This window comes from Schistocerca americana, chromosome 8 (genome assembly GCF_021461395.2).
Source record: "Schistocerca americana isolate TAMUIC-IGC-003095 chromosome 8, iqSchAmer2.1, whole genome shotgun sequence".
Taxonomy (NCBI): domain Eukaryota; kingdom Metazoa; phylum Arthropoda; class Insecta; order Orthoptera; family Acrididae; genus Schistocerca; species Schistocerca americana.
In genome coordinates, this window is record NC_060126.1 from 217,928,135 (window position 1) to 217,954,363 (window position 26,229).

At 41.1% G+C, this 26,229-nt stretch overlaps 1 protein-coding gene across 1 annotated transcript in view; it reads right to left on the reverse strand.

Annotated features, from left to right (window-relative positions):
- The window catches only part of LOC124545353, a 174,118-nt gene that overhangs the window by 78,050 nt on the left and 69,839 nt on the right, over positions 1 to 26,229 (reverse strand). The window contains exons 4-6 of the mRNA XM_047124254.1: positions 15,314 to 15,516; positions 11,778 to 12,057; positions 1,903 to 2,034 (exon numbers count right to left, since the gene is read on the reverse strand). Coding sequence (XP_046980210.1) covers positions 1,903 to 2,034; positions 11,778 to 12,057; positions 15,314 to 15,516 — 615 coding nt within the window. The remainder of the gene's footprint in view (positions 1 to 1,902; positions 2,035 to 11,777; positions 12,058 to 15,313; positions 15,517 to 26,229) is intronic.

Below are 26,229 nucleotides of genomic sequence, written 5' to 3' on the forward strand. Positions count from 1 at the left end.
AAACCAGTCCTAAGCAAAGAAGGAAAAGCAGAAAGGTGGGAGGAGTGTATGGAGGGTCTACACAAGGCAGATGTACTTGAAGGCAATATTATGGAAATGGAAGAGGTCATAGATGAAGATGAGATGGGAGATATGATACTGTGTGAAGAATTTGACAGAGCACTGAAAGATCTAAGTCGAAACAAGGCCCTGGGAGTAGACAACATTCCAGTAGAACTACTGACAGCCTTTGGAGAGCCGGCCATTACAAACCTCTTCCACCTGGTGAGCAAAATGTGTAAGACATGCGAAATACTCAGACTTCAAAAAGAATATAATATTTCCAATTCCAAAGAAAGTAGATGCCAACAGATGTGAAAATTACCAAACTATCAGCTTAATAAGCCATGGTTGCAAAATACTAACACAAATTCTTTACAAAAGAATGGAAAACTGGTAGAAGCTGACTTCAGGGAAGATCAGTTGGGATTCCAGAGAAATGTAGGAACACATGAGGAAATACTGACCCAACTACTAATCTTAAAGATAGATTAAGGAAAAGCAAACCTATGTTTATAATATTTGTTGACTTAGAGAAAGCTTTTGGCAATGTTAACTGGAACACTCTCTTTCAAATTCTGAAAGTGGCAGGGGTAAAATATAGGGAGCAAAAGGCTATTTACAACTTGTACAGAAACCAGATAGCAGTTATAAGAGTTGAGGGACATGAAAGGGAAACAGTGACAGACGGGAGTGAAACAAGGTTGTAGCCCATGTTGTTCAAATCTGTATATTGACTAAGGAGTAAAGGAAACAAAAAGAAAAATTTGGAGTAGGTATTAAAGTTCAGGCAGAAGAAATAAAAACTTTGAGGTTTGCCGATGACATTGTAATTCTGTCAGAGAGCAAAAGACTTTGAAAAGCAGTTGAATGGAATGGACAGTGTCCTGAAAGGAGGATATAAGGTGAACATCAACAAAAGCAAAACAAGAATAATGGAATGTATTTGAATTAAATCAGATGATGCTGAGGGAATTAGATTAGGAAATGAAACACTTAAAGTAGTAGATGGGTTTTGCTATTTAAGCAGCAAAATAATTGATGATGGTTAAAACCGAGAGTATATAAAATGTAAACTGGGAATGGAAAGAAAAACATTTCCGAAGAAGAGAAATTTTCTTAACGTCGAATACTGATTTAAGTGTTAGACAAGAAGAGAATAGAAGCTTTTGAAATGTAGTGCTAAAGATTAGATGGATAGATCACATCATTAATGAGGTGATACTGAATAGAATTGGGAAGAAAAGAAATTTGTGGCACAACCTGACTAGGAGAAGGGATCAGTTGGTAGGACACATTCTGAGACACCAAGGGATTATTAATTTAGTACTGGAGGGAAGTGTGGGAGGTAAAAATCATAGAGGGAGACCACAAGAGAAATACAGTAAGCAGAATCAGAAGGATGTAGTTACTCAGAGATGAAGAGGCTTGCACAGTATAGAGTAGCATGGAGTGCTGCATCAAACCAGTCTTTGGATTGAAGACCACATCACACACCATGGTTAATCAAACAGCTGCAGTTTTATTTCTCTTAGAACTAATACTATTTTCTGCTGTATGTGGCGAATGAATTTCTCACGACTTTTTTTTACTATTGTTTTGTAAGAGATTTCTTAAAACTGGTAACCTTCCATGGTCCTTAGAAAACCTAAAAATACCTATCAAATGCCTTCTTATTGTTCCTACAATTTATTACTCTAAACGATCCATCTTCACCAGATGCCACGGTCAACATATCAGTTTTCTGCCCATTTGGCATGCTGTAGCCAAGATGCAGAATAAACAGAATAAAAACAAGCTGAAGTGCCACAACTACATGTATTCGACCATGACAAAATTCTGACTGCTAAATTATTGACTTACCAGCTCAACATCAAGAACCTGAAGCAGTTTTTCTCTTAGTTGAGCCACATCACACATATCCCTCATGAGTTCACACAATTGCTGTTGTACATCTGGTGTTCCATTTTCATCACAAAAAACTGTTAACAGGGTCTGTAAAATATGCAAGAAATATATCAGAAATGCAGGAAACCTGCGCAGAAGAAGCAAAAAGTGATCATGTAGGAATTATTTTATCTTATTCATAATGGAATTTTCTGGGAGATGATTCCACACTAAATAAAATATGCCTTCTGTCATAAAATGGTTTTTTTCTTAATATACAATGCATTTCAAAACTTGATGCTGTTTACACTCACAGCAAACACTTGTATCAGTTTCTGATCATTTATTTGTCACTTATGAATTATTCTAAAGTTTCAATATTTTATTTCGACTTCAACTTAAAATATACTTAAACTATGCAAACATCCGTTACCCCCCTGGCCTCAACCTTCACTAGTCCCCATCATCCCCCTGTTTCTATCCCCTTCTGTAGTCCTTTTGCAGCCTCAAACATGCCTTCTGTCACCACAGCTCACCTGCATGGTCCTAGCCATATCTCTACCCCCCCCCCCCCCCCCCCACACACACACACACAAAAACCACATTTCTCCAGATCCTGTACCTAACAGCCCATCATCCTATCTATGACATGTCCCTGCACACTTCCACTCTACCACAGGCAGCACTACATCATCTTCCGCACCCCTGCACCTCTATCTCTCAACCTCCACACTAGGGCTGTTGATAAAATAGCGATATTTATTCCAAAAAATATTGACACCACCTCTCCTTCTCCCAGTCCATACAGTGGAAACACTTTTGCCACCAACCCTACCAATCAGACTCAACCAAAGACCAATACTGAACCTTGTCCAACTCAGTTCACTCCTCCATCCAACTGTGATCTGTCCAACTGTGATCCACCCCCACTGCCCCCAAGCCACCCCCTGTTAACATTCCAGAATTTCTTAACCTCAAACCTTGCCTCACCATCATTCCCAAAATCACTCAACATGTAGAACAACCTTAAATCTGCAGAAAGAACTGCAGACCACCATCTGATCTGAAAACTGTTCCCAACATTATAATACTACCTGTGGGCAAAGGCTCCACCACTGTCATTCTGAACTGCAAGGATTACACGGCGGAAGGACTCTGCCAGCTGGCAGATACTTCCACCTACAAACCTTGGCACAGTGACCCCATTCCAGTAATCCAGCAGGATCTCCAGTCACTACTCAAATCCTTAGGCCCATCCCAGAACCTATCCCCGGAGTCCATCTCTCTACTCTCCCCTACCACTCCCCGCACTCCAACCTCCTACATGCTTCTTACGTCCATACACCTAACCAACCAGGATGCCCCATTGTGGCTGGTTACTGTGCCACCACTGAGAGAATCTCTGCTCTTGTAGACCAACACCTTCAACGCATTACCCGGAACCTACCCTCCTATATAAAAGATACCAACCATTTCCTCCACAGACTCTCCACAGTTCCTGTCCCTTTACCACATGGTGCCCTGCTCATCACTATTGATGCCACCTCCCTTTACACTAACATCCCTAATGTCTATGGCCCTGATGCTATTGAACACTACCTTTCCCAACACCTGATGGATTCCAAACAAATAACCTCCTTCCTAGTCGCCATGACCAACTGTATCCTCACCCACAATTACTTCTCCTTTGAAGGCATTACCTACAGATAAATCCGGGGTACAGCTATGGGCACCCGCATGGCACCATCCTATGCCAACGTATTCATGGGCCATCTAGAGGAATCTTTCCTAAACACCGAGAATAATAAACCTCTCACCCTGTTCAAATTCACTGATGACATCTTTGCTATCCACATTCCTCCAGAATCTCAACAACTTCTCCCCCGTTTGTTTCACCTGGTCCTACTCAACCCAACAAGCCACCTTCCTAGATGTTGACCTCCACCTTGAAGATGGCTACATCAGTACTTCCGTCCATATCAACCCTACTAACCACCAGCAATACCTCCACTTCGACAGCTGCCACCCATTCCATACCAAGAAGTCCCTTCTGTACAGCCTAGCCACCCATGGTCATCACACCTGCAGTGACAAGCAGCCCCTCTCTAAATATACCGAGGATCTCCCTGAAACCCTCACTGACAACAATTATCCTCCCAACCTTGTACAAAAACAAATCTCCCATGTCTTATCTTCCCAGAGTTCCACCACATCCCAAAGAGCCACCGTTCTGCCACAGAGGAGCATTCCCCTCATAACTCAGTACCACCCAGGACTGCAGCAACTGAATTACTTTCGCCACCAGGGTTTTGATTATCTCTAGTTGTACCCTGAAATGAGAAATGTCCTGCCCTTATCCTTGCCACCCCTCCCACAGTGGTATTGCACTGTCCACCGAACTTACACAAAATACTCATCCATCCTCACACAACCCCTGCTCCCAATCCCTTACCTCATGGCTTATACCTCTGTAATGGACCTAGATGCAAGGCCCATCCCATACATCCTCCCACCACCACATACTCAAGTCCAGTCCAGTCACTAATGTCACCTGTCCCATCAAAGGCAGGGCTACCTGTGAAACCAGTATGTGGTCTACAAGCTAAGCTGCAGCCACTGTGGTGCATTCTATATAAGCATGACACCCAACAAGCTGTCTGTCCACATGAATGGCCACCGACAAACTGTGGCCAGGAAACAAGTGGACCACCATGTTGCCGAACACGCTGCCAAACATGACATCCTTCATTTCAATGACTGCTTCACAGCCTGTGCCATGTGGATCCTTCCCACCAACACCAGCTTTTATGATCTGCATAGGTGGGAACTTTCCCTGCAATACAGCCTACGTTCCCGTAACCCTCCAGGCCTCAACCTTCGATAGTAGTTGTCCTCACCCATCCAGCCCCTTCCTGCTCCCACTCCAGCACTACACAACTGTCATTCAACCACCACACCCAGTATTTTTTATTTTATTTTTTATTTATTTCTTTCCTTTTCCACTACTTCCCCCACCCCACTCTTGCCTGCCACCCAACCTGCAGCACTTCACTGCCTGCCATCCCTACCTACCATCCCTCCCCCTCTCTGCTCCAGTCGCCTCCTTTGCCCCACCCAGTCACCACTCCCATCATGCACTGGTGCTGCTGTTCGCAGTGTGGTTTCAGTTGCCTCAGATTGCAGTCGTGTGTGCGAGTTGCATTTGTTGTTGTTGTTGGTTGTGTGTGTGTGTGTGTGTGTGTGTGTGTGTGTGTGTGTGTGTGTGTGTATATATGCGCGCGCGCGCGCATGTGTGTGTCTATTGTTGACATAGGCCATTGGCTGAAAGCTTTAAGTGTGAAAATCTTTTTGCTGTGTCTATCTGTGACCCAGAATCTCCACTATATGAGTAGCAACTTTCCCTCTCACAATATTGTTACATTCCGTCCTGGATTTTCTATTGTTTGAAAAATAGTTATGCATTTTTTAATAAATTTATCACACACAGATACTTAATCTTGACTGTCATGACAGAGTGCTGTCAAAACTGAAATCTAATAGACATTTTTACGTAAGCTGGTCTAACAGTCCCTGTTAAGATTTTCGTCTATGAAGCAGGAGTTGCCTATTGAAAAGTGTCTGAAACCATGATTAAACTTTGCCTTATCTGGAACCAAGTTTTTAATGGTTGCAGGCAATTTACTGCAAATGCGCGTCTGAATATCTGACACGTTTTTGGACCAAGGTAAGTGATTTTAGGTCTTTATGTAGATATTTCTTATTCCTAATATTGATAATATGTATTGAATTGAGCTATTGGTTGGAAATAGAGGCCGTGATTGTGACCGTGTGTGTGTGTGTGTGTGTGTGTGTGTGTGTGTGTGAGAGAGAGAGAGAGAGAGAGAGAGAGAGAGAGAGAGAGAGAGTATTTGTGTGTTCATCTGATGTTAAAAAAAAATAAAAAATAAAAAAACCTGTCTCCTTTTATATGTGCCTGTCTGCTGTTCAACATCTCCTCCACTTCGATGAAACACATTTAGAAGACATCTGGATGCAGAGCTCAGAATACATTTACTGGCAATGTTTACAGCTAAAATTTTGCCCCTTTTTGTCCCTACACTGTTCTGCGGCAAAGCAATGTTAAATGATCACAAAAGTCAGATATATATAAAAGTAAATTCCCCAGGATTATTGTACGAAAACAGGTGTGTTTTCTTCGTAAGAAATCTTACATTAAAATTGTTGATATGCTTTACTATAAAAGGAGTTATATTTTGAAATATTCAAATTTTAAATTTCATGCTTTACCAATGAAAAACTAAAAGAAGTAGTTTAGATTAAATAAAATTTTAAAATAGTTGCAGTGTATGGTGCATCAAGGTCAAGCTGAATGTTACATTTTCTAGTGTGTGTGTGTGTGTGTGTGTGTGTGTGTGTGTGTGTGTGCAAAAGCTGAAAAACAGGGGATGTAGAGATCACTAGTGTGTCTTGAATGCAATGAGGACTGCTTATAAGAACATGTTTACTAACATCTGAACGTAGCTACGAAATTGTGAGGTGCTTTTAAATGAAGCTCTCAATAACAGAGCAGCATACATCCAACAAACTGGTATTATTAGTATGCTCTGCTTCATTTCCATAATCATTTCATGTTGCTTCACCAAACCACAATGTAAGCTACATTTTTCTTGTTCTTTTTCTGTACTTACACAATACATGAATAAATTCAGTTTTCTTGTCTTTTTGCATAAAGTATTTAAATATCCATTATAACTGACACTTGAAATGTCAGTTTTACATCCAGTAGAAAATGGCTTAAATATACAAGGCCTGACAAAAAAAGTCAAGCACCCCAAACACTGTCAGATGTCAATGTAATTTTGTACATGTACACATCATTAGTGGGTATGTATAAATAATTATATATGCAATTCACTGTGACACGTAGAACAGCTATCCCAGTACATTAGTGTTTCTTGTGTTTAGAATTGTCAGCAGACCTGGTACAAAGGGTGGGAACTGCACCAGATGTTGAGTGATCACTGTGGGGGCATGGAATTACTGTACTCCCACACGAGACAGCATTATCAGCACCTGAATTTCAACACTGGGTCTCCATTCACTTTGTTGGTTGAGTTGCACAGTATCCAGATTTGTAGCACTTTTGGATGTGACAGTGGCCTGTTGTTGGACTGCATGGGAATGTAAGGGAAGGCATGACTTCAGGAGTCGGCTAGTGTGATTGAGGGAATTGTGATGTGACGACAACATGTCAGGCATCCTGTATCCTCCCGTGTTACATCCGACGCTAAGTATTGTGATGCAATTTCTCAACAGGATATTGTTTGTCCAAACATGACATGGACCTCTATTAACTGCCTGTGTAATGTTGAGGTACTCCTATGGCCAGACAAAACTCCCAGCTCTGTCCCCGACAGAACGTGTGGAACCAACTCAGCCAACAATTGTGTGGAACCAACTCAGCCAACAATTATGTCCCAGTGCCAGTATCCAAGACATCAAGAAACAGTTACAACAGCTGTGGGTCAGATTGCCTCAGGAAAAGATAGCTTTCTGACACCCTTCTTACCAGTGCACGCATCCAGGCCAGAGGTGGTGCAACGTCATACTGACAACTGGGCTGTGAATTTGATTCAATATTGTTATCACTGAAATAACGACACAAACCCTCTCAACCCATGCTGTTTCAGTTTTGCTTTTTCTGTCATGCAGTGTGTGTATGTGTGTCTGTGTGTGTGTGTGTGTGTGTGTGTGTGTGTGTGTGTGTGTGTGTGTGAACTTTTCTTAAAAAATTTTATTTGAAATATGATTTCAGATTTTTTATTAACTTCTATGAAGTACATAAAGACAGCTGATATTACTTGTAACTTGTTATGGGTATTATATTATTACAAAAATATAGCGTATTTCAAAAAGAATTTAACAATTTATATTTATTGGTAGGCACATGCTACAAAACAGGGATGATCCAATTTTTAGCAATTTATGTTCATTGATGAGCACCTGCTATTAAACAGGGACAGAATGCAAAACACATATAAAACATTAAATTTTTTTGCTATGTTATTAACCATTGCTCTAAGGTGCAATTACAAAACATTTTATATTATGATGTATTATGGGAATGAAATGTGTGTTGATAGAATAGGTGTGACAGGGTTTCAGAGAAATGCTGCTAGATGCCAGTCTTTCCACTGCTGATCTTTAGTTTGAAGCACAGTGGCATCTGGCAACAGGAGGAGTTGTGTGAGCTGCAGTTGAAGTACCGTATTTACTCGAATCTAAGCTGCACTTTTTTTCCGTTTTTTGTAATCAAAAAAACCACCTGCGGCTTAGAATCGAGTGCAAAGCCAGCGAAAATTCTGAAAAAAGTTGGTGGGTGCCGCCACAACTTACTTCTGCCGTCGAATATATGTAGCGCTACACAGGCATGCTTTGTAGGCACAAAGATAAATACTGGCGCCAAAACCTCAGCGTCAGTAAATAAATTAAAAAAAAAAGGTGGAAGACGAACTATTTTCTCCGCCCCGAGTTTCGACCACTGCATTTTCATACATTATCCAACGAAGTAAATACAAATTCCGCATGGTTCATCTTCGAATGTAGCAGAATTTCAATGTACTACGAAAATCCGACTGGAAAGACTGTTTGGGATGTTTGTCAATATGGCCAACTCGTTCTGAATTTTTTCCTATCTGTGAGAAGAGATGGTTGCTATAATAGGAACTTTTATAAATTGTGAATCACATGCAGTATTCTCGTCACCATAAGAATAATACGCAAATAAACATTTTGCCATGTATTGTTTCATGTTTGCTGCTATCTCATTTAAATCCGGTCTGCCTAATAAACTACGAAACTAGAGTGAGACAACAGCAAACGCGGAAGAATATACATATCATGTCATGTTTATATTCGTATTATTCTTATGCTTAATAGTGATACAGTCAGAAATGAAGCACGGCAATTGACTAGATTTTTAAATCTAAGATGACTAATTCCTGTGTAGAATGTAACGTACTAAAGAGGCGCCTGCAAAGATTTTCAAACGGAGAAAAATTTTCACTAAACTCTCGTTCAGAACATCTTCTACCATACGCAGTCTATTGTTTGGTTCTTGTTGATCATTATCAAAGAAAGCAGCAGTGTAAGTAACAACAAATAGCAGTTTCTTGCCATTGTTTCGCTAATTAGACGATTCCTCAAAAAAGAGGCGGTAGCGCACACAAAAGCAAGCCATGCCGCGAGCAGCGACAGGCCGTAAACACGCACTATCAGAATGCGACAAACAATGCATGACACAGTACATTAACGCATTTTCAGCTTAGAATGATGTAAACACCTTTAACAAAGAAAACTGCGCTTATCAGATCAAAGAAAAATAAGCTATCAATTCAAACCAGACGAAGCACGTGGAAAAGGAAGGGTACCTGTATAAATACGGACGGAGCGCCTGACGCATAGCAATGGCTACCTCGTAAAGCTTAACGGCTAACTTACGACTCGAACCAAACTACTGTAGCTGTATTGTCATTCATTCGACCTAAATTGTGTCTCATATTACAATGGACCAACTTTGTTTCGATTTGGAGGTGCGGCCTATAATTTTTCTCTCCCCTTGAATTTCGAGTCTCAAATTTCAGGCGCGGCTTAGATTCGGGAAAATATTTTTTCCTTGATTTCGAGTCTCATTTTTCAGGTGCGGCTTAGATTCGAGTAAATACGGTAGTGTAAGCTAGTAACTGTGGTCCCAAAATGATGTAAAAGTATGACAGCTATTTTATGGCAATTACATTTACAACATTTTGTACTTTAATTCTTGTTATGTACAAAAGTGTTGGTGCTTTGGGTGTATTTTCTTTTTTTTTGCTAATGGCGAAAAACAATTTTTTCAATATAAAAGGATAGAATATCTGTGCAAAGATAAGGAGCATGTCAACGTCATACTTCTGATCTAAGAGTGAAGAGCATTTTGCTAACTTTTGACCAGAGCCCACAGAAGCCTACTCACAGTGCAACCAGACATCTTTTAATCTCCTATATGACAGGCAAGTGTAAAGGTGACCTATGGACTGAAATGCACAGTGAGTAAAATTTTTGCAAGCTTTTGGGTTTGATGACAAAAGGAAATGTGTTGACATTAATAATACTTGCTTAGATCAAATATAAGACGTATTTTTATTACAATTAATTTTCGTGTCAGTGCTAAAGTTAACAGGTATAACGTGTATAGGGAGAACCAGAACACTCAGAAAATCATTGAGCAGGAATGATATTTGCCTAATACGATTGTATTTTCATTATTTTTGTAATCGTCATTGGAAATAGTGGCAATCTTCAAACAATATTTGGTAAATGTTAAAAGGCAGTCTTGATCACAAATACACATTTGTATTAAAATGGTGATCAGTTTCATTCTATTTTAGACCATCATCAGACCACACTCCAAGGTGGCAAGCAGAGACCAAGTATGGTTTGATGATGATCTAGAGTACATGGAAACTGGTCACCATTTTTAAATAAATGTGTACATGCTCTTAATTTTTATTAAAAAATGATGTGCTCTGCTCCGCTTCCTACAAAACTGTTTATGAAGCATACTTTTCTGGGAATAACACAGTGCCAGGAATGAGTTATCCTGAAATACAGCAGATGACACTTTTTTTTCTGAAAGGTTGCAACGATTTCTTATTCCAACAGGATGGAACTCCACCCCACTGGCTAAACAATTCATGAAAATTTCTCACTGAAAAACTGCCTCAGCACTGAATATGGCACATGGGACACAGACACTGCCCTACATTTGTGGCATCCAAGATCTTCAGACATGACCACATCTGATATCTTTGTGAGGGTATGTACAACTCATGATGTAAATGAGCTGAAAACAGAGTAACAGCAGCAGTGACTTCTGTCAATGAAAAAATCTTATATTAAGTGATATATTATTGTGAATATGGAGTCTGGTCAGCTGGTGGTGAAGACTGAGCTTTTGTAATAACATAGCAAAAAACCTTTAGAGTGTTGTGGGTATTTTACAATTTGTCCCAGTTCTGTATCATGTTTTCATCAACAAATACAACCTGCTGTAATCAGATCATTCTCCACTAAACAACCTGCACTGAACATCAACAAAAACCTTAATTCTGGAAATAAGACTCAAACAGCAGTTACTTTGAAACACAATGATGAAAAAGTAGGACGAATATTTTACAGAAATTAAATAAGCAACAATTTGTAATTTAATTCCTGTTATGTACTCTAACGTCCCAAAGCAAATATGGTAAAACGTTTTGTGATTGTTTACTTAGCACATTAATGTTGGCAGTATCACTTTTATAAGATTTAACGATAAACTGCAACATATTCCATCATTTCATTTCAGAAACAGTGTGAATGAATTTGTTATTAGTAACTTACCTGACAATATTGTGAAAAAGCCAGATTTCTACTCACCATATAGCGGAGATGCTGAGTTGCAGATAGGCAATACAAAAAGACTGTCGAACAAGCAAGGTTTGGTTTTTTTTTTTTTTTTTTTTTTTTTTTTTCTTCCTTCTTCCCCAAGGGCGGTAAGGAGGAGGCTCGGGTGGTGAGGGAGAAGGATAGCAGGGCATGGGTACTGGATGGTGAAGTGTTGCTTCTGATTATTCCATCCTTGATTTTCAATTGTTTGAATGGTAACCTACTTGTTATACAGCAGTTTCTGTGACAATTCTTTCCATATATTCATATTCATTCTCTCTCTGACAGATTTTATGACAACTTCCTCCATACTAGATATACTGCTGCTTTCATCTGCCCCTTTTTCCAAAACTCTACAATTTTTTACAGGGGGAAATCAAACTTACAGAAAGACTCCCACTGAATTGTCCTATTAAACTTCCACTCTCTCCGGAGGTATTGGTGCTGGTACTGAGTATAGCTTGAGCAAGTGAGAGTGCCGGGGCTGCAACAGCAGAACATGGAATAGAGCACAGCGCCAACTGTAAAATGCGGCTATACAGTGGCATGAGGTCTTCTATACGGATTAAGATTAAAGTCTGCAAGAATTCCAGCAGCATGCCAAGCTCTTCAGGTGGATCTGATTGGCAGTGCTGATCTAACAGCTTCTCCACGCCATCCTTAAAGCTGAAACAGTATACATGTTATAGTTTTCTTCCTACTTCATGCAATGTGTAAAGCTGTGGGTAAAACTTATCATAAACGAAAATTTTGATGGAATAATTTTGGCTTACAACAGTTATTTATCGCAACAGCAGCTTTTTGAAGCTCACAACAAAAGGAGTTAGAGGTAATATGTTTTGTATGGTGTCATTTAGTGTGTTTACAAATGTGGTCTGTTAATCCTCTCAGCTACTAATTCAGGTGAAATTTTAATTACTTTTGATTTCAACTATGAACACATTCTTGGGAGATTGTACATAAATGAGCCCAAATCTGCTCATACTTTGATGAATAGGAGTTATCAGTAAATAACTGTGAAATGCAATAATAACCAAAAGAAAGTACATCAAGGATAATGACAATGCAAGAGGGAGATCCCAGCAGCAGCGACACTACTGTGAAATTTGTGCTGAATATGAACTAAATGCAGAGATGCCAAGTTTGAAAAGAAGCTATCAGTAATGGGGGCAAGAGAATTAGGGAGGGGGGCATAGGAATATTTATAAAAAAAAACTGACAGTAGAAATCTCTATTTGAAGCTTAATTATAACGCTTCGAAAGTAAGAATTTAGGCCTTTAACTCCCTAGTAAGAAAGACAAGAAAGAGTACTCGCTGTTTAAAAATTAGATCTCGAAGTTACGTTTTTCAAAATACAAAACAGTTAAAAACATTGTACAACTGGTAAGCACAGTGAAAGGAATTTTCACAGCAATAAAAACTGAACTTTCTGGGTTCACAAAATGATGCAACGAAAAACATGGTGATGTCAAACTACTAAAATAAATTAAATAGCAAATTCCGTAATTTTGGCAAGGGTTATCTTACCACCGTAATTTTAGTCCAGAAATCATTATAACTATGGACAAATCATAATACCTGACATGTCTGCAAATGTGATGAGTGGTGGTACTGTGCATCAGTGGTTGGTGTTTTAAGAGTGAAAAGATAAACGTTCTTTATAATGACAGCAACGGCAACCCATCCATAGGCAGCAATGAACTGGTACACAAAATTAACAAAAAATTGTGAAAACAGGCATTTCACAATATCTCAACTGTCAGACAAGTTTCCACAGAGTTATCAGGGTCTTTATGGTCAGATCATGATTATAAAATTATGATACCACAAGTTCTCTGCTTGTTGTGTTCCGAAACTCTTATGAGAACCACAAAAAGCTACATATGACTTTCTTTGGATTTTTCTTTTCATTAGGAAGTGGAAGGAGAAGGCACATTAACATAATTGTGACCTGTTCAAAACATTGGTTTCTTACGGTAACAAAGAAACGAAACAGCACTTCAATGTATAAGATCAACTACCTTGGCCAAGAAACCAAAAATAAAGCACACCAAGGTCTCTCAGCCAAATATGTTATGAACATTATTTTTTGGAATACTAAGAGAATACTGTTTGCAGATTTTATGGAATGTGGAAGGACAATCTATTTTGAAACCTACTGTGCGAAATTAACAAAAACTGGAAAGAGCCATTCAAAACAAGCAATCAATGGTAGGCTATGAAAACCCCATGACTGCATTTTGTTAAATTTTACAGGAGAAATATAAATAGTTTCTTATAAACTATATATAAAGTGATACATATAATGTTTCAACCTCTGTAACTATATAGCAGAAGCCTAGTTATTGACAGAGTAGAGAAATCCATGCACTTTCATGTCCCTCTTTCATAATGGAGTCACTGGTAACTAGAATCATATAATTTTCACAGACAGATGGAGTGACAAGGTTTTCATTGCCTACCAATTACAATATGCCATCTTCACTACTAAAGTCATGTTTCTGCACAACATGCGCTTGACCTCAATCTGCCCAGCAAACACAAGAATTGTTGTATCAGTTCAAAATTACCAGTTTTTAACATTCGCCCTACAGTCCAGTCTTGGCTTCAAGCGATTTTGACCTCATAATGGACATGAAAAAATTTCAAGATACTGTCACAAACTGGCTAGAATCTCAGATGGCACAATTTTATGCAGAGTGAACAGGTCAACTTGATATGATGTATGATAAATGCTTAAATCTGCATTATAATTATACAGAGAAGTAATGCAAAAGTGTAGAATTTATATAAAAAAACTGCTTTAAGTATTCCAATATCTTATTTTCAGCCTAATGGAGATTAGTTTCCAGACAGACCTTGTATACAGGAGATCAGCCTTACACTACACACACTTGGCTGACATTCTCTGTCTTTTAATCACACATTCATCATCAGAAGCACATTAGATGAGCTACATTTAACTTAACCTCTCATGATAACGTCAAACAGCATGTTTCCATATTCAACACTTCATGTTCCATATCGCTTAGTTATTTTGTATGGAAAAAACACCACCAAGCACAGGAAAAATTTGGCAGGGACTGGATAGTTACCCAAAGGAACATAAGGACATTTTTTGTTCATGTTCAACACGAACTGTCAAGAAAACTGTCATTTAACAGAGCCAGAATGAGCAAATGGGACTCAAGCTCCATTATAAGAAACTGATTAGGACATGGATGTTACTCCAATCACCTTTATAACAAAGCTGTTGATTCCCCAATGTGCAGTCAAGACAGTGAAGATGAAACTGTGTTAAATCATGTCATTTTAGTACGAGCTAAATACCAGACACGGCAAACAAAATTATATGAAAAGTTGAACCAGCTGAAATTTCCGCTGCTGACATCCATCAATGATATAAGGATTTATATTACTGGTAATTTTTCAAAGATACAGACATCAATATTAAGTTACATTTGATGATGATGGTTAAATATGTATATCTACTTGTATGATGCATTAATGTATAGTTTCAGTTTAGTTATAGATGACTACAATAAAATATGCAATTGTTGATTAGTAGGTGGATATCACCTCAAACCAACTAAGTACAACAATAACCTAGTGTCCTCAATCCAGCTACCATAAAAGAGACAAAACAAGAGCAAGAGTTAATAAGAGCGGAAAGCTACGTGCATTGTATGTGGTATAAGTAGAGGGATAGAATAAGGAGCCTCTGAACACTTGCACATTTGCTAAACCTTAATACATGATTTCTCTTGCTGCAGCTTAGTGAGTAGATATTTTTATTTTCACTGATAAAACAAATTATTTTCATACTCATTTAGACAGGTACAAAGAAGATTAACTGATAATTTATTCACGCAATCTTTGCCATTGCCAAATATACAACTCAAAGAAAACCAATAAAATCACCTTGTATATGAAAGAAGAACTTGGCGTGTGTGGGTAATGGAGTTAACATCAGCGAAGAAATCTAATATCAGTCTCAGCAGAAATGTGTCTCTGGTTCTGAGAACTTCTTTTATACTCATGAATGCCACTGTCACAAAATACAGTATATCTCCATCAGGTATTCCTCCTGATACACTGTCACATTCAGTTAGCAGCTTCAGTACCTGTGCCAATAAGGAAAGAGATAGTGATAAAACTTGTAGCTTTACTATTTCTGTAAAAGTTCATGACAACACATTGTTCTATTAGCATTCATTGAATAATAACATTAAAAATAATAATAATAATAACAATAATAAATAATAATAATAATTTTAAATAATAATAATAATAATTTTTATTATTATTATTATTTCTATTTTTCTCAGACCTTAGGTCTGGTTAAAAATGGAAAGTAACGCGGACCTTGATCAAACGTCACTTCCTTTTAACTGTATGGTATATGTTACATTGTATTTAGGAACTTTCGGGTTATTGAACACGTATCAATAATTACAGATTTCTGTAGTTGTTTATATAAGTTTGGATGTAGCTGTATTGTGTTGATGTACTGGTGGATATTGTGTGGTATGACTCCTGTAGTTGATAGTATAATTGGTATAATGTCAACTTTATCCTGATGCCACATATCCTTTACTTCCTCAGCCAGTTGGATGTATTTTTCAATTTTTTCTCCTGTTTTCTGCTGTATATTTGTTGTATTGGGTATGGATATTTCGATTAGTTGTGTTAATTTCTTCTTTTTATTGAAGAGTATGATGTCAGGTTTGTTATGTGGTGTTGTTTTATCTGTTATAATGGTTCTGTTCCAGTATAATTTGTATTCATCATTCTCCAGTACATTTTGTGGTGCATACTTGTATGTGGGAACGTGTTGTTTTATTAGTTTATGTTTTATGGCACGTTTTTGATGTATTATTTTTGCTGCATTGTCATGTCTTCTGGGATATTCTGTATTTGCTAGTATTGTACATCCACTTGTGATGTGATCTACTGTTTCTATTTGTTGTTTGCAAAGTCTGCAGTTATCTGTTATGGTATTGGGATCTTTAATAATATGCTTGCTGTAATATCTGGTGTTTATTGTTTGATCCTGTATTGCAATCATGAATCATTCCGTCTCACTGTATATATTGCCTTTTCTTAGCCACGTGTTGGATTTTTTTTTTTTTTTTTTTTTTTTTTTTTTTTGGTGGTTTTAGGGCGCACAACTTCAATGGTCATTAGCGCCCAGACTACGTTAGGAATGCACCGCGAGTCACAAGTTTAAAACAGCAACGAAACGGAAAACACGATAAAAGACAGACTGACAGGCATAGGATTAAAAAAACAGCATAATCAAATGTCCTTAGAGAGGTTTGTCAAGTTGATAAAACGAAGAACGCGAGCAGCTGCTCATGGGTCATCCGCTAAAATGGCATCTAGATTACATGGCAGGCCAAGATCAAAACGCAGTGTGTTAAAATCCGGACAGGACGTTAAAATGTGGCGGACCGTCAGCAATTGCCCACATGGGCAGAACGGCGCCGGCGCAGCCGTCAGCAGATGGCGATGGCTGAACCGGCAGTGTCCAATTCGTAACCGGGCCAAAACGACCTCCTCCCGTTGAGAAGGGCGGAAGGAGGACGTCAAAGCCGCGGGAAGAGGTTTCAAGGCCCGAAGCTTGTTGTCTGTAAGCGCAGCCCAATCGGCATGCCACAGCGATAAAATGCGCCGACAAATGACCCTGCTACAATCTGACGAAGAGACACAACAAGAAGTTGTCCGAGGCTGGAGGACCGCAGCCTTGGCCGCGGCATCTGCAGCTTCGTTCCCAGGGATACCGACATGGCCAGGAACCCACATAAAGCTAACCGGAGAACCGACGTCCACCAGCTGCTGAAGAGAGTGTTGGATCCGGTGCACGAAAGGGTGAACCGGATACGGATCACTGAGACTCTGGATGGCGCTCAGGGAATCGGAGCAGATGACATAAGCAGAATGTCGGTGGCGACAGATGTAAAGAACAGCCTGGTAGGGGGCAAAGAGCTCAGCTATGAAGACCGAACAATGGCCATGGAGCCGGTATTTGAAACTTTGTGCCCCTACAATAAAAGAACACCCGACCCCGTCATTGGTCTTGGAGCCATCTGTATAAATGAAGGTCATATTAATGAACTTCGAACGAAGTTCGACAAAACGGGAGTGGTAGACCGAACCGGGGGTAACCTCCTTTGGGAGCGAGCTGAGGTCAAGGTGAACGTGAACCTGAGCCTGGAGCCAAGGTGGTGTGTGGCTCTCGCCCACTCGAAAGGTTGCAGGGAGTGAAAAATTAAGGTGTTGAAGGAGGCGACGAAAGCGAACTCCAGGGGGTAGCAGGGCAGAGACATACAACCCGTATTGACGGTCGAGAGAGTCGTCAAAAAAGGAACGATAAGACGGGTGGTCGGCCATTGACAGTAGCCGACAGGCATACCGACAAAGCAGTATATCGCGCCGGTAGGTGAGTGGCAATTCACCAGCGTCAGCATGAAGACTCTCGACGGGACTAGTATAAAACGCTCCGATCGCAAGTCGTAAACCTCGATGTTGTATGGAGTTGAGGCAGCGTAAGATGGATGGCCGTGCAGAGGAGTATACGAAGCTCCCATAATCCAGCTTGGAGCGGACGATTGACCGATATAGACGAAGTAGGACGGTTCGATCCACTCCCCACGACATACCACTGAGAACACGGAGGACATTTAGAGAACGGGTACAACGGGCAGCCAAATATGACACATGTGAAGACCAGCTAAGTTTCCTGTCAAATGTAAGACCTAAAAATTTTGTTGTCTCCACAAATGGGAGAGCAACGGGACCGAGTCTTAAGGATGGTGGGAGAAACTCTTTGTAGCGCCAGAAGTTAATACAGACCGTCTTCTCGGCAGAAAAATGGAAGCCATTGGCGACACTCCAGGAGTAAAGACGGTCAAGAGAACGCTGAAGACAGCGCTCCAGGAAACATGTATGCTGCGCACTGCAATAGATGGTAAAATCGTCCACGAAAAGGGAGCCTGATACATCAGCTGGGAGGCAATCCATTATTGGATTGATCGCTATGGCGAAGAGAGCGACGCTCAAAACTGAGCCCTGTGGCGCCCCATTCTCCTGGCGAAAGGTGTCTGACAGGACAGAACCCACACGTACCCTGAACAATCGATCAATTAAAAAGGAACGAATAAAAAGAGGGAGGCGACCGCGAAGGCCCCATGTATGCATGGTGCGGAGAATGCCCGCCCTCCAACAGGTGTCGTAAGCCTTCTCCAAATCAAAGAACACAGCCGCGGCCGGGCGGTTCCGCAAGAAGTTATTCATAATGAAGGTCGACAAGGTAACCAGATGGTCAACAGCAGAGCGGCGCCTACGAATTCCACATTGTACATTCGTAAGTAGGCGTCGAGACTCGAGTAGCCAAACCAAACGAGAGTTAACCATTCGCTCCATCACTTTACAGACACAGCTGGTAAGCGAGATGGGTCGATAACTGGAAGGCAAGTGCTTGTCCTTCCCCGGCTTAGGAATCGGGACAACAATAGACTCGCGCCAGCATGCAGGAACATGTCCCTCAATCCAGATGCGATTGTAAGTACGAAGAAGAAAACCTTTACCCGCAGGAGAAAGGTTCTTCAGCATCTGAATATGAATAGAATCAGGCCCTGGAGTGGAGGACCGTGACCGGCCAAGTGCGTTTTCGAGTTCCCGCATGGTGAATGGGGCATTACAACTTTCACAGTTCGAGGAGCGGAAGTTAGGTGGCCTAGCCTCCTCTGCCTGTTTGCGGGGGAGGAAGGCAGGGTGGTAATGAGCGGAGCTCGAAACCTCTGCGAAAAAGTGGCCGAAGGCATTGGAGACATCCTCAGGGGCCACAAGGACGTCATTCGCGACCGTCAAGCCAGAAACTGGTGAGTGGACCTTAGTGCCAGATAGCCGGCGCAGGCTACCCCAGACAACAGAAGGAGGAGTAAAACTGTTGAAGGTGCTTGTGAAAGCAGCCCAGCTGGCTTTCTTGCTTTCTTTAATAATACAACGACACTTTGCACGTAATCGTTTATAATTGATACAATTCGCCACTGTAGGGTGGTGTTTAAAGGTGCGTAAAGCATGTCGACGAGCACGTAAAGCGTCTCTACATGCTGCGGTCCACCAGGGGACCGGTATGCGACGTGGAGAAGAAGTAGGGTGAGGGATGGAATATTCAGCAGCAGTGAGAATGACTTCCGTGGGGTGTGCGACCTGACGATCGCAGCTTGTGAAGGTTTGATCCTGAAAGGTCGCCCTGGAAGAGAAGAGCCCCCAGTCTGCTTTGGAGATGGTCCAACTAGATGAGCACGGAGAGGGGGTATGCTGCAGCAGATGGATAACACACGGGAAGTGGTCGCTCGAATATGTATCAGAAAGTGCATACCACTCAAACCGGCGTGCAAGTTGGGTAGTACATATAGAGAGGTCTAAATGGGAATAGGTGTGAGATGTGTCCGAAAGAAAAGTAGGGGCGCCAGTATTGAGGCAGACAAGATTGAGCTGGTTGAAAAGGTCTGCTAACAGGGAGCCCCTCGGGCAGGATGCTGGAGAGCCCCAAAGGGGATGGTGGGCATTGAAGTCTCCAGTTAACAAAAATGGTGCAGGTAGCTGAGCAATAATTTGCATCATGTCTACCCTGGTAACGGCAGACGACGATGGAGTGTAAACGGTACAAATGGAAAATGTAAAAGTGGGGAGAGTAATTCAGATGGCAACTGCCTGCAGGCCAGTGTGCAACGTGATGGGATCGTAGTAAATATCATCCCGGACCAGCAACATAACCCCTCCATGAGCCGGAATACCTACCACAGGGGGTAGGTCAAAACGCACAGAGGTGTAGTGTGCCAAGGGAATTTGATCGCATGGGCATAGCTTCGTTTCCTGGAGGGCTACGACGAGCGGACGGTGCAAGCGGAGCAGCAACTTCAAGTCCTCTCGGTTGGAGCGAATGCTGCGAATATTCCTGTGAATAAGTGCCATCGTAAGAAGAAAAGGAAGATGAAAGAAGGGGTCACCTCGAAGGCCGCTGAGGGCCTGGCTTCGAGCGAGCACTGCCGCTGCTATCAATAGGCGGACAGTCATCGTCCATTGGTTCTATAGGTTCATCGGCCATCTTGTTAAGATGGCCGGGAGGGGGAGCTTCCTCCGCCGGTGAACGGCCAGATGTTCGGCTACCAGCGGTGCGGCCAGGCGAAACGGATGACGGCCTGGGGCGGCAACTGCTGGGTGGCGCAGGAGAAGAAATGCGCCGTGGCGGAGAAGGAGAACTGTGCTTCCTATGAGCCTTCTTGGAAGATCATTTGGTGGAAGTACTGGTCGATGGCTGGGAGGTCGAGGTACATAGGAAGTCTGCACGGGACGGTTCCTTCTTGAAGGCCCGTGCATCTGACTTCTGGGTCTTCGTCTTAGCAGAAGCTGATGAAGGGGCTGGTGTCTGTGGGGTGATGGGAGGAAGAGGAGACGTCGACCGCGCGATCTTAGCACTGGCCGAACGGATGACCGCGGTGCTGAAGGTCAGATCGCATGTCTGGGTTGCCACCTCCCTGGTAGTCCGAGGAGAGGCGAGGACAGTACTGTATTTCCCCGCTGGGAGCAGCGTGGGCTTCCTACTAGCTAATAGCTTGCGAGCAGGCGAGGTGGACACTTTCTCTTTGACCCGAATTTCTTGGATACAGCGTTCTTCCTTATAGATGGGACAGTCGCGGGAGGACGCTGCATGATCACCCTGACAGTTCACACAACGAGGATACGGAGGAGGACAGTCACCCTCATGGGCATCCCTGCCACAAGTGACACATTTAGCCGCATTGGAACAAGACTGGCGAGTGTGATTGAAACGCTGACACTGGTAGCAGCGCGTAGGTGTCGGGACATAGGGGCGAACAGAAATAACCTCGTAGCCCGCTTTGATGCGCGATGGCAGCTCAACACTATCAAAGGTCAAGAAAAGTGTCCGGGTCGGTACAAGGTCATTGTTGACCTTTTTCATGACCCTATGGACATCCGTCACGCCCTGCTCAGCGAGGAAAGACTGAATCTCCTTGTCAGTCAATCCGTCGAGAGATCTAGTATAGACCACACCACGAGACGAATTCAAAGTTCGGTGAGCCTCTACCCGGACAGGGAACGTGTACAGGAGTGTGGCTCGAAGCAGTTTCTGTGCCTGAAAGGCGCTCTCAGTTTCTAGTAACAAGGTACCATTACGCAACCTTGTACAAGACTTAACAGTACCGGCTATGGCATCTACGCCCTTCTGGATAACGAAAGGATTGACAGAGGAAAAATCCTTTCCGTCCTCAGATCGAGAAACGACGAGGAACTGTGGGGCAGGCGGTAGTACTTTTGTCACTGGGGGCTGGTCATGTTTCTGTTTGTGGGCAGAAGTCGAGAGAGAAGAAGAGAAATCCATTGCGGAGGAATCCCCCATGATTGCCAGCGTCTCCGATGGCGCGCTCCTTCCTTATGGGGACCCTCTCAGAGGGCACTCCCGCCTTAGGTGAATGTTTACACCTCAGGTCACACCTCCCGAGAAACAGACGGAGGGACCAATCGGCATGGTCAGAAGGTATCAGCTCAGGCAATCACCCCTCCCTGGGCGTGGCCTTTACCAGGGGGTACGTGCGTGCCTTACTTGTCTACCCAGGGCGGGGAATTACGCGTTACCCCGTCACCGGCTACGCATGCGAATGCGTGGGTCGGCCTTCAGGCACGCACAGGGAGGAAGGAAGAAGAGGAAAAGAGAGAGAGGACAGACTGTCTCAAACACCGAGGCGGAGACCAGAGAAGGCAAGGAGAAGAAGGCAAGGAGAAGAAGGCAAGGAGAAGAAGGCAAGGGAAAGAGTAAGGAAGACAGTGAGATGGAGAAGAACAAAGAAAGGAACCAACCAAAGGAAGGAAGAAACGAGAAGTGAAAAACCAAAAAGACCACAAATATAGGTCGTGGAACCGTCTGTCTCCGGACGCAGGCGCTAACTACCCCCTTGAGGGGGATGGACTCCTTTTAGTCGCCTCTTATGACAGGCAGGAAGACCTCGGGCCTATTCTAACCCCCGGACCCGCAGGGGGGGATGTGTGGCTGTGTTAGATGATACGGGTGCTTGCCATGTAGTGTTTTCTTTTTCCAGTTTACTTTCTTTGTATCTGTTGATGTTGTGATCTAAAGGGTTGTAGAAGTGGTTATGAAATTGTAGTGGTGTAGCCGATGTATTTATATGAGTGATTGCTTTGTGTATTTTGCTAGTTTCTTTTCATTCTAGAAAGAATTTTCTTAAATTGCCTACCTGTCCATAATGTAGGTTTTTTATGTCGATGTATCCCCTTCCTCCTTCCTTTCTGCTTAATGTGAATCTTTCTGTTGCTGAATGTATGTGATGTATTCTATATTTGTGGCATTGTGAACGTGTAAGTGTATTGAGTGCTTCTAGGTCTGTGTTACTCCATTTCACTACTCCAAATGAGTAGGTCAATATTGGTATAGCATAAGTATTTATAGCTTTTGTCTTGTTTCTTGCTGTCAATTCTGTTTTCAGTATTTTTGTTAGTCTTTGTCTATGTTTTTCTTTTAGTTCTTCTTTAATATTCGTATTATCTATTCCTATTTTTTGACTGTATCCTAGATATTTATAGGCATCTGTTTTTTCCATCGCTTATACGCAGTCACTGTGGTTATCCAATATGTAATCTTTGCGTCTTGTTGTGAGACTTTACCTAACCTTTTTCGTTTTTTGTCTGATATTTCATTTCTTATAAATTGTGTTAGCTGTCCGATGTCTTTTCTCAGTTTTTCTATTCTGATCTGTAGCCTGAGTTGCCATGCTGGTTTTGTGGGTTTCTTCTGTGTGTTGGTTGGTTCTGATCTATGCCTAGTGCGTATATTTAGTGTAGTGAGTGCTCCTACATAAACCAGTAGTTGTAACTCTTCCATAGTTGTATTTTCATTTATTTTGTTGTGTATGATTGTGTTGATAGTTGTTATTGTTGTTTCGACTTGTGGGTTATTTGGTGGTCTATGCAAGAATGGTCTAATGTCTGTATTTGTGTCTTTGTATTCTATATATGTCAGCTGCAATTTCTCTTCTATATCTAACATGTGTGTCACTTCGTGTTCTATTTGTGCTTGTTCTGGTGGCTGTCTTAAGATTTCGTTTTCCTCTGATTGTTTAATTGACACGTTTTGTTCTTTGTTTGTCTTCTCTGGGATGTTTGAGTCCATTACTGTATTTTCTTCTTCTTCTAATTGCACATAATTTTGTTCCAGTATTTGCTGTACTTGTTGTTTGATGTTTTCTAATTCTGACGGGGGTATCCTGTTATTTTTTATTATTACACGGATCTGATCAGCTAGTCGTTGTTCTGTTAAAAATTTTAATTCCGGGTATCTGGTAATAAATGTTGTGTACACTTGTGATCTGTATCCAGTTGTGTTGGTTCCTAGGTTTGTTGCTTGGTAATAACAGAACATGAGGTGTCGATTAACTTCATCTGACCATCTCATCCTCTGTCTTTGTTTTCCTTCTAGGGTGGTTGCAGGAAGCATATCCTGCAAAACACCTCTATTTGGATTTAAATCATTTTCCAGTTGGATAGCAGTGTCATTACCATTGTGGGCGGGCATAGGGTTCAAGTGCCGTCCCCGACCATGGCGGCGCTTGTCCGAGGCTTCTTTAGTTCTGTCCTGAACCAAGTAATCACACTAAAAGGGGGGGTTAGCCCTATTAGTGGTTTGTTCTTTTCGTCACCTTTTACGACTGGCAGAACATACCAGAGGCCTATTCTTTTCCCGGGCCTCAACAGGATTTATTATTATTATTATTATTATTATTATTATATTTTTTTTTTTTTTCCCAGACGTTAAGTGTGGTTAAAAATGGAAAGTGACGCGGACCTTGATCAAGCGTCACTTCCTTTTAACTGTACGGTATGTGTTATATTGCATTTAGGAACTTTCGGGTAATTGAACAAGTGTCAATAATTACAGATTTCTGTAGTTGTATATATAAGTTTGGATGTAGCTGTATTGCATTGATGTACTGGTGGATATTGTGTGGTATGAGTCCTGTAGTTGATAGTATAATTGGTATAATGTCAACTTTATCCTGATGCCACATGTCCTTGACTTCCTCAGCCAGTTGGATGTATTTTTCAATTTTTTCTCCTGTTTTCTTTTGTATATTTGTTGTATTGGGTATGGATATTTCGATTAGTTGTGTTAATTTCTTCTTTTTATTGGTGAGTATGATGTCAGGTCTGTTATGTGGTGGTGTTTTATCTGTTATAATGGTTCTGTTCCAGTATAATTTGTATTCATCATTCTCCAGTACATTTTGTGGTGCATACTTGTATGTGGGAACGTGTTGTTTTATTAGTTTATGTTGTATGGCAAGTTGTTGATGTATTATTTTTGCTACATTGTCATGTCTTCTGGGGTATTCTGTATTTGCTAGTATTGTACATCTGCTTGTGCTGTGATCTACTGTTTCTATTTGTTGTTTGCAAAGTCTGCATTTATCTGTTGTGGTATTGGGATCTTTAATAATATGCTTGCTGTAATATCTGGTGTTTATTGTTTGTCCTGTATTGCAATCATGAATCCTTCCGTCTCACTGTATATATTGCCTTTTCTTAGCCATGTGTTTGATGCGTCTTGATCGATGTGTGGCTGTGTTAGATGATACGGGTGCTTGCCATGTAGTGTTTTCTTTTTCCAGTTTACTTTCTTCGTATCTGTTGATGTTGTGATCTAAAGGGTTGTAGAAGTGGTTATGAAATTGCAGCGGTGTAGCTGATGTATTTATATGAGTGATTGCTTCGTTTATTTTGCTGGTTTCTGCTCATTCTATAAAGGATTTTCTTAAATTGTCTACCTGTCCATAATGTAGGTTTTTTATGTTGATAAATCCCCTTCCTTCTCCCTTTCTGCTTAATGTGAATCTTTCTGTTGCTGAATGTATGTGATGTATTCTATATTTGTGGCATTGTGATCGTGTCAGCATATTGAGTGCTTCTAGGTCTTTATTACTCCATTTCACTACTCCAAATGATTAGGTCAATATTGGTATAGCATAAGTATTTATAGCTTTTGTCTTGTTTCTTGCTGTCAATTCTGTTTTCAGTATTTTTGTTAGTCTTTGTCTATATTTCCTTTTAGTTCTTCATTAATATTTGTATTATCTATTCCTATTTTTTGTATGTATCCTAGATATTTGTAGGAATCTGTTTTTTCCATCGCTTATACGCAGTCACTGTGGTTATCCAATATGTAATCTTCTTGTTTAGTGTGTTTTCCCTTGACTATGCTATTTTTCTTACATTTGTCTGTTCCAAAAGCCATATTTATATCATTGCTGAATACTTCTGTTATCTTTAGTAATTGGTTGAGGTGTTGATTTGTGCTGCCAGTAGTTTTAGAGCATCCATGTACAGCAAATGTGTGATTTTGTGTGGGTATGTTCCAGTAATATTATATCCATAATTTGTATTATTTAGCATGTTGGATAGTGGATTCAGAGCAAGACAGAACCAGAAAGGACTTAATGAGTCTCCTTGGTATATTCCATGCTTAATCTGTATTGGCTGTGATGTGATATTATCTGAATTTGTTTGGATATTAAGTGTGGTTTTCCAGTTTTTCATTACTATGTTTAGGAACTGTATCAATTTAGGATCTACGTTGTATATTTCCAATATTTGTAGTAACCATGAGTGGGGTACACTATCAAAAGCTTTTTGGTAATCAATGTATGCGTAGTGTGGCGACCTTTGTTTAGTTTTAGCTTGATATGTCACCTCTGTATCTATTATCAGTTGCTTTTTACATCTTCGTGCTCCTTTGCAGC